The sequence below is a fragment of the Rhinichthys klamathensis genome, unplaced genomic scaffold, assembly GCF_029890125.1.
Source record: "Rhinichthys klamathensis goyatoka isolate OS25496 unplaced genomic scaffold, OSU_Roscu_1.1 h1tg000756l_1, whole genome shotgun sequence".
NCBI classification, from domain to species: Eukaryota; Metazoa; Chordata; class Actinopteri; order Cypriniformes; family Leuciscidae; genus Rhinichthys; species Rhinichthys klamathensis.
The window spans coordinates 116466-126324 of NW_026607162.1; the positions used below are offsets into that span (position 1 = coordinate 116466).

General features: G+C 46.6%; 1 protein-coding gene across 1 annotated transcript; it reads right to left on the reverse strand.

Annotated features, from left to right (window-relative positions):
* Nucleotides 1-2738: 2738 nt before the first annotated feature.
* LOC130077537 (sialidase-like) lies at nt 2739-4742 on the reverse strand. The gene has a single exon (XM_056242813.1). The coding sequence runs from the start codon at nt 4740-4742 to the stop codon at nt 2739-2741; it is 2004 nt and encodes a 667-aa protein (XP_056098788.1).
* Nucleotides 4743-9859: the final 5117 nt, after the last annotated feature.

Sequence of the window (9859 nt, forward strand, 5' to 3'; positions counted from 1 at the left end):
CCGTGCTCTCGTGAAGCATTCAGCTGTAAAGTGGACGTCGACCAACTGTGATTGTGTTCTGGAACAACAGCAGGAGATCAGGACCGACTGATAGAACTCAATTCCTCCCGTCAGCGTATAATGTTCCTTTAATACCGAGGCTCATTCGTGAAAGGCTCTTTCACGTGACAGCTGCATTCAATGTGCAAAAGCAATCAATTGGATGACAAACTACTACTTCTCGTTCTGAACCCAGCCAAACTCTCATCGAATCAGACGCCTCCCTCATTAACTTTGCATTTTCACCAGAAACAAGAACCTGTCAGCAGAGCCAAGCAATTGAATAATGCAGGTTTTCTTTACGCTATTGATCGAAGCTCCAGGTAAATTATCTTCCCGCCCAGAGTGTTTGCAAACAACTTGAGTGCCTGTAAATTCTCCAATACACTATAAATATAAAAGAGAGACACATGTTTAACGGAGGATGAACAAAAGCCAGAGTGATTTGCTCTTGGAAAAATAAGACAAACTGTTTAAGAAACGATTTTTGGTGCATAAAGGCATGCTTTAAATCTGCAGAAGTGCTGTAGACGGTACCAGTGAGGTCTGGAGGAAGACATGGATATTTTGGGAGAGACTAAGCCTTCTCTGTGTGACTTATTATTACTGGGGATTTTGTACAAATGCAATGAGATGCACTTCAAGAGCTACTAAAACCCATGAAGCCTTCTAGAGAGGCTTGAGGAAGCAGCAAAGCACTTACACATATTATATTAAACAGGAAATTAAAAGAAGAAACCACAGGGGGTTTGGGAGATAGTGAGGTTCCTGTGCTCGTCTTCATGCTTATTGAAGTAAATGAGGGCTGTTGGGAATAGTCTTCTGAAAACACACTGCAGTTCCTTCTTTAAGGACGACACAAAGTCAAAGCTTTTATACAGCAAACTAGAGCTTTCACAGGCTGTTTGGATCATCATAATAGTGGAAGGGTTCAAATGTTTAGACATGCATGTGTAACCCCTCCACCCGGGTCCTACTCGACCCGCTCCGAGCAGGCCTCAAACCCGGGTCTCCGGCATGAGAGTCAGGCGCTCTAACAAGGAGGCTAAAGACTGCAGCCTCTAGCATCTGAGTGAGGTTTACTCGCACAGCAACTACTAGCTGGCCTCCGTTACACATGGATTAAAGCACTGCAGAATGAGATTGTTTATCAAATATGTGAATGTGTTAGCTGTTGTCTCCCTGAACAGCTTCCACACACTAGATGTGTAGGGTCTGCTAGTCCAACAGAAAACATTGCACTATTAAAGACTAATGAATTAACATTTTGCATGAGTTAGTGTTAATATGTGATATACATACTGATCATGGTCAAATCTGACCAGTACTTGTATTATATGATCTATTAGTCATGAGCTGAAGAGCTTACATTTTTAAAATCAAATGTTGGAGCAGATTGAAAACAATACAAACTAATACAAATATTAAGGTTACAATACATCAATAAAGTCACTATGAAGTGCAACAGCTCTTGAAATGCAAACTGTAGTGAAGAAAATCAGAATCAGTGTACAGAATGTGCCAGAATTGGCACAGAAGGTCGGTCTGCAGCTCCAGCGCCGGGGTTACACTTCCACAGATCATTACAAAGGCGGCTCTCTTGCTGCGAAACCTAAATGTGCCACGGTATCCCATGAGTCAACTGTTCATTACCTGACTCTTGGTCAAATTCAGCCAAACAAATGAGTTTCTCTCCTCTGAAATCTTCTTGGTCATGTCTGCAGTCTATAGGAATAGATCAACATCAGCCAAAAATGATAATTCTGTCATCATCATTTACTCGTTGTGACTCCGGTTGTGACTCCATTTTGTTTGGTTCTCAACAATCTTAAAAATATTTTCTTTTGTCTTCCACAGAAGAAAGTCATATGTTTGGAACGACAAGAATGATCTTTTTTGGTTGAAGTTTCCCTTTAATGAGTAACTGCTGATATAAAGAGGGGTCCAAACAAGTGAAAATTACTGTTTTGCATTATTTTCTTATACAAGCTAATTTCACACTAATACACACATTTTCTGAATTGCATCATTTTGCATAACTTTCTAAAACATTAACCAGGAAATAAACAGATTTTATCATACTTTAGAGCCCACTTTATTTCAGAGAAACATGAAACATCAACATACAATTTTATTGTTTAGAGCAGAGAGATGACCTTATTTATCAATACAGCCAAATGAATCGGATTCTAGCATAATTACAGGTCCTAGCTCACACCCAGGCTGCGGCAAATCAACTTAATTATCAGTAGATGGAGTGAAGTTGAGAACAGAGAGGTAAACCTCATGGTAAATCCTGCTTTTATCCCACTACCTGATGTCAATAAAAATATCTGGGCTCTCAAACTGAAACGTCACAAATCAATCTTCTCTCTGCTGAAGCTCCACATTCAATGTGTTTTAGGTGCATTCAAGATCGAAATCAATTACTTTTGAATCATGTTTCATTACAGCTTTACCCCAGTGCTCTCTGGATGGCCCAGGCGCATCAGCTGCGTGTTGTTAAATGGATCTGAGGCCCGTCAGATTGTGTGGTGATGGACTGGTTCTGAAAGAGCTTCTCCCCAGCGAGTGATGAATCTCGGGTCCCAGTGGCTGATTTAACCCTGCGTGTAAATCACAGAACGAAGCGCCCCAGTGACCAGTGTCATTTTGATCCAGCCACAAATCACAGCGCTGGGTCTGCATGGGGACGTCAGTCATAAAGCCGTGCTCCTCCTCCAGCGCTCCAGAATAATCACACACACACCGACTCCGTGCTCCTCCTCCAGCGCTCCAGGGCCGTGAGAGGACGGCGAGAGGCCGGTGGAGGGATTACTGTGGCGAGCAGGACGAGGCTGAGGGCCGTGAGAGGACGGAGCGAGGCCGGTGGAGGGATTACTGTGGTGAGCAGGGCGAGGCCGAGGGCCGTTGGAGGACGTGGCGAGGCCGGTGGAGGGATTACTGTGGCGAGCAGGACGAGGCTGAGGGCCGTTGGAGGACGTGGCGAGGCCGGTGGAGGGATTACTGTGGCGAGCAGGGCGAGGCCAAGGGCCGTTGGAGGACGTGGCGAGGCCGGTGGAGGGATTACTGTGGCGAGCAGGGCGAGGCCGAGGGCCGTTGGAGGACGTGGCGAGGCCGGTGGAGGGATTACTGTGGCGAGCAGGGCGAGGCCGAGGGCCGTTGGAGGACGTGGCGAGGCCGGTGGAGGGATTACTGTGGCGAGCAGGGCGAGGCCGAGGGCCGTTGGAGGACGTGGCGAGGCTGGTGGAGGGATTACTGTGGCGAGCAGGGCGAGGCCGAGGGCCGTTGGAGGACGTGGCGAGGCCGGTGGAGGGATTACTGTGGCGAGCAGGGCGAGGCCGAGGGCCGTGAGAGGACGGAGCGAGGCCGGTGGAGGGATTACTGTGGCGAGCAGGGCGAGGCCGAGGGCCGTTGGAGGACGTGGCGAGGCCGGTGGAGGGATTACTGTGGCGAGCAGGGCGAGGCCGAGGGCCGTTGGAGGACGTGGCGAGGCCGGTGGAGGGATTACTGTGGCGAGCAGGGCGAGGCCGAGGGCCGTTGGAGGACGTGGCGAGGCCGGTGGAGGGATTACTGTGGCGAGCAGGGCGAGGCCGAGGGCCGTTGGAGGACGTGGCGAGGCCGGTGGAGGGATTACTGTGGCGAGCAGGGCGAGGCCGAGGGCCGTTGGAGGACGTGGCGAGGCCGGTGGAGGGATTACTGTGGCGAGCAGGGCGAGGCCGAGGGCCGTTGGAGGACGTGGCGAGGCCGGTGGAGGGATTACTGTGGCGAGCAGGACGAGGCCGAGGGCCGTTGGAGGACGTGGCGAGGCCGGTGGAGGGATTACTGTGGCGAGCAGGGCGAGGCCGAGGGCCGTTGGAGGACGTGGCGAGGCCGGTGGAGGGATTACTGTGGCGAGCAGGGCGAGGCCGACGGCCGTTGGAGGACAGCACGAGGCCGGTGGAGGGATTACTGTGGTGAGCAGGACGAGGCTGAGGGCCGTTGGAGGACAGCACGAGGCCGGTGGAGGGATTACTGTGGCGAGCAGGACGGGGCCGACGGCCGGGAGAGGACAGGGCGAGGCCGGTGGAGGGATTACTGTGGCGAGCAGGGCGAGGCCGACGGCCGTTGGAGGACAGCACGAGGCCGGTGGAGGGATTACTGTGGTGAGCAGGACGAGGCTGAGGGCCGTTGGAGGACAGCACGAGGCCGGTGGAGGGATTACTGTGGTGAGCAGGACGAGGCTGAGGGCCGTTGGAGGACAGCACGAGGCCGGTGGAGGGATTACTGTGGTGAGCAGGGCGAGGCCGAGGGCCGTTGGAGGACAGCACGAGGCCGGTGGAGGGATTACTGTGGCGAGCAGGACGGGGCCGACGGCCGGGAGAGGACGGGGCGAGGCCGGTGGAGGGATTACTGTGGTGAGCAGGACGAGGCCGACGGCCGGGAGAGGACGGGGCGAGGCCGGTGGAGGGATTACTGTGGCGAGCAGGACGGGGCCGACGGCCGGGAGAGGACGGGGCGAGGCCGGTGGAGGGATTACTGTGGTGAGCAGGACGAGGCCGACGGCCGGGAGAGGACGGGGCGAGGCCGGTGGAGGGATTACTGTGACGAGCAGGACGAGGCTGAGGGCCGTTGGAGGACAGCACGAGGCCGGTGGAGGGATTACTAATGAGCGACTCCTGTGAGACGCACCGATCTCGTATCTCACGGAGGAGCGGAAGCATAGAAGGAGGAGCGACGTCAGTGGAGAGAGAGAGGCTATTGCTCGGTCTATTGCTTTGGCAATATTGTGCTATTTAACACATTCATGCCAATAAAGCTAATTTGAATTTGAATTTGAATTTGAGAGGCCAGGCCTGGATTAATGTTGTGTTGTTTATGTTTTATTATGTGACAGCAGTCACCCGTGAGGGGCTGCTGTCTTTTACTTTTGTTTTGTATTTGTTTTGTTATTAAATTCTTTAAATGTTCACCGGTTCCCGCCTTCTCCTTCCCATAACATCTGAACTGCGTTACGCACCTGCAGTCTAAAGCACTGCTTCTGCCCCCTAGACAGCATTACGCTTCGGTATGTAGAGGTCACAAGCAGGAAGACTTTCAGCCACCACAATTTCGCTCTGACACGATGTAGACATGACAATCACTTCATGAACAGATGCATCATTATGGAGAAAATGTGACTGTTTATCCATGTAAAGCTGACATGAAAATCTCTTTTAAATAAAGCGCTATTTAAATAAAGGTGACTACTATAAATGTAAATCCACATTAATTTTATACAACACCTACTGGACTCTGTTTTATTACTCCAAAGAAACACATACTTACACCTCACATTTTCACCTAAACATGCCAAATGTTTTCCTGAATCCCTCTCCTCTCAGTTAATGCTGTCTGCTACATGAGCTGCAGTGTTTAACTACCATCAAGAAGTCAAAGACCAGAAAGAGAGATTATGAAAGAATACAGCTTCCCCTTTGACTCACACATTGCCCAGTATGGTTACATAAGACAGCACTTGATATATAAAACATGCATTTGCATTCAGCTGAAAGACATCACTGTATACCCAGGAGAATGACAGCCTGTCTCATTCTCATCTGCATTCTTTTGAAAAGTGTAACATCCGTTGGCATTGATGTATTCAGCGGCCCGTTCACTGTTAAGCAGATCAGCCCTGCCTCTGAGACATTGCAGAGATGTTCACATTCATAAGGACATTTTGTGGCTCTGCGTGTCAGGACTTTAACTCAGTCAATGGCAGAGACGCTCTACACATGATCTCCGGCCTGATGTGTCCTCATGGTGGATACAGTGGGTGCCGTTACACCGGTCGGGACTCAAAGACACGGGCGGATACGATGAACGGACCTGTGCAGTCACTGGAATGGGTTTCATCCATCATTTCATCCATACTGCATGTCATCCAATAAAAGTAATACTCAAAAATGTTGCCAGAGCAAAGTAAGTTTAGAGCATGTTGCGAGATCTTAAATAACTTGTGCTAAGTGTATTTAACACCGTTATGCACTACAGAGTACAGCGTGTCTGTTTCATCTCAACAATCTGAAAAATGTTTCTACAAGTCAGCAGAACAGGTGAATGTGTCTGTGTGAACCAGAGGAACAGAAAGCAGTCCTGTGTGGCTCTAGCAGTCCGAGCCGGTGTAATTATCCTGTGAATTCATGCCGTTTACCCAGACAGAGGTTTAGACAGGACGAAAGTGCCTGGAGAGGTAATTCAAAGCCCCTGGACGAGAGCCAGAATCATTTTTCATTGTGTGACAGAGGTGACAAGGCCACCAGACACCCTACCGGGGAACAAACTACCGTCTGGTTCCTACACGGTACCTTTACAAGAGAAGCACATGATGACAGGCGCAGCAAAGCTGGAGCGATAATGAGAGTAATTAAGCAGTGTAAAAACTCAGAGGAATTCCCTTTTCCCTTGATTAAGCAGCAAATGAGCACATATCATAGAAGCTGTTTTGGCAAAACCAGGGACAACTTTTTTTTTTGTACATAAAATGATAATGTCAGAGAGTTATACTTCTAAGAGGAATACCAACAGCTTGATGACCAAATAAATGTACAAACTCTAGAGTAGAAATGTGAATTAGCCATATGAGACTTTGAGCTGTTTGTCATGTCAGAAACACTCCACACAGTGTGCAGTTTGATTGGTGTCTAAATTAGCATAAATACATATTTAACCAATTCAAAAAGTGGGTGAACTAACCTTCCCAACCTTGTCAAGAGGGTTAGATTAACTTCATTAACAGAGCGGCGTCCCTCGGGTCTCTCTCAGCGAACGGCATCGGTTCAGGTTCACTTAGAGCTTCAGTTCCCACACGAGCCCCTTCCTTTTCAAGTATATGAAAATACATTAGGATGGATTTGGGTCGTTCATGAGGCTAGTTTTATCACATCACTTCACAGAGATAAACAGGAAAATAATGATTCAATGATGCAAACAGAGTTCATTTGGGCTGTAAAGCAGTTCTATAGACAATAGTGACATTATTCCGCTGAAGTCAGTTCAGTGTGGATTCAGTTCTGTTGTAAAGATCATCAATTATTAAATTAGTTCACTTCATCCATAAAGCAGTTCTGCGTAAAATGATGTCATCGTCCAGCTCAGTTCAGTTCTCATACAGCAGCGTCAGTACAGGCAGATCAATAATATTGTTGAATATTGGTTCTCCTCTGGCCAACGAACAAACACTGTACGATTATGATTGAAGATGCCACACAAGTCAGATTGTGGACGGTCCTTCCGACATGCAGACATGTTCGTTACTATAGCAACAGAGGACTTATGTTAACCCTCGCCCCACTTTATTTTTTTTACTGGCACCTTTCCATTCACACTGTTTTAATACATTTCTATACTTTTGTTACAGTACTTGAGTACATTTTTCATTTTTTCGACTTTCTTGAGTATAATTAAATGTTGGCACTTTTTACTTTTCACAAACGCTTTTGAGCATTTACCTTTCAGAACCACTGACAGGACATTTCATTTCTGAACTGATGACAATAACGGAACTGACAATAATTGTTGTAATAAAACATTGCCAGATTCACGTTCACGTGTTTTGGATAAAACTGAATGTGATTTTAGCTCCACTCACAGGAAATTCCACTTTGAAATAGTCTTGAAATGTGCAAGGAGCAATATACAATACAATATTTATTTATAAAGCACATTTAAAAACAACCAAGGCTGACCAAAGTGCTATACACAACAGAAAAAATAAATACAAATAAAACCAATTAAGAAACACAAAACAATAATCGTACCTAAATCAAGGAGTATTAAAAGCCAAAGAAAATGAATAAGTCTTTCGTGTAAGTCTAGATCTAGGCGTGAGACAGTGATCGCTGGATCTCAGACTTCTGGGAGGAGTGGACGGACACAGCAGATCTTCAGGTACTGAGGGGCCAATTTGTTATAAACAAATAATACAATTGTAGAATCATCTAAATGTGACAGGTAGTGCCGTGTGGGTGAGATGGGCCGACCCGTACTCGCGGGTCCCAGAGAGGCGACCGGCGGCTGCGTTCGGCACTAACCCTAGACGGGAGAGGGAAGACTGAGACACCAATATAATGGGAATTACAATAGAGTAATATAATATACTTTTGCAGAAATGTCTCCACAGGAACATTTTTCCAATGAGTCTGGCCTGCATATATGTAAAAGCACTAAATGTGGCTAATAGCCTGATCTGGGATCTTATAAAAATATGGCTGACATTTATATAGACTTTATATACCTATAAAAAGGTATTTGTTTCAAATGAATGGCACATACAAGGGCGTCTTTAGAGAGCGCAAGAATCGTTTGCAGAAACTGATGAATCGAAAGCCCTTGTATGTAAAAGATTTGGCTATGTATTATCGTTACTCATTTAGAATAATCTAGATTCGTCGAGACTAGAAAGAGGCATGTTGTGAATCAGACAGAATCACATGAGAAAGAACACTGGCACACAATGATTAGTGTGTTTTCTGGCATGATTGTGTGTAGTACATGCGGTCCAGAGCGAGCGGGTCTGACGGGGTTAATGTGCCTGAGAGAACAGATCCTCTAAAGCTGACAGAGACAAACACACAGAACGCTTCTCTACCATCCTGAGGAACACAGCTAACTTCTCTTCATCCTCCTTAGACAGAGGACGAGCCGTGTGTGTTCTCTGTTCGGCTTCAGTGCAAACACACACATCTAGAGCTAGGAAAGGGTTGCTGTCACTTGTACCAGAGAATAAACAGTCATTTTGTGCTGTAAATGCAGCTATTAAATTGTTAAAATAGGCAAAGGCTAGTAAAATATCAAACACTGAAACGTGATACATAAATAATCAAGAAACCAATTATACCAGCTATATATAAACCATATTATAGTCTAACAGTATTTGTAAATAAATGTAAATGATAAATTCTCATGTATGTACAATATACACAAAATAAATACTAATACAAAAAACTCTGACATGTTTTTTATTTTGATCATGTTTTGTTTGTCTTTGTTTATATTATGTTGTCTCTGATATGACGTAAATGCCAACATCATGATGTTTATAGTGCCCAGGCGCTCGCTGTAGTGAACCTGCGGGATTCTCTGGGACGCCGGAGATCCGCTTCAGTCACTGATGGAAACACATTCACCATCTGTCCTGCTTCGTCAGTAATTATGACATTAACCAGCTGGCCAAACTGGCACCGAAACAGACCCTACGAGAACTCTTGCCAGACTACTCCTCCAGAAGCGTGGCTTGAATGAAACTTTACTACTTTAACTTGTCAAGCTCCAGTTTCAAAGTAGTTAGCTACACGTTACTATCAAAAAGAAGCTAGCTACATTTTTAACAATGTCATTATAACAAAGAACTTTAAAAAGCATAATTGTTAAGTAGAATATTTGGGGTTTAAAACAACATAATGCAATGCTTATGATTTCGAAGAGTAGGGTTATTTCAGGTTGGCTGGGACACTTTTCCCCAGTCATTTCAATGGCAAAAACTGACCCAAATCTTTTGATTTCGTAAACTCTCCGATACACACAATACTCAAATATAGCCTATATCTCAAAATGGCTGTCAAAGTGCAAAACTGCTACAAATGTAACATCAGTGCAAGAACAAAATGTATGCAACTTAAATGAAAGTAGTAGTCAGAAAAGCAGGCAAATCTCATAGCACATGCAGTGATGTAGCGCACAGCGCAGAAGCGCTCGAGACGCCAGACACGCTCTGCTCGCGGGAACACGCCCCCGCACCGCCCCGCCCCCGCCCCACCCCGCGCCCCGCCCCGCCCCCCGCCCCACCCCACCCCGCGCC

Excerpts from the sequence above, each read along its gene's own strand:
- LOC130077537 (XM_056242813.1), bottom strand. The coding sequence starts at position 4,742 with ATGCTTCCGCTCCTCCGTGAGATACGAGATCGGTGCGTCTCACAGGAG.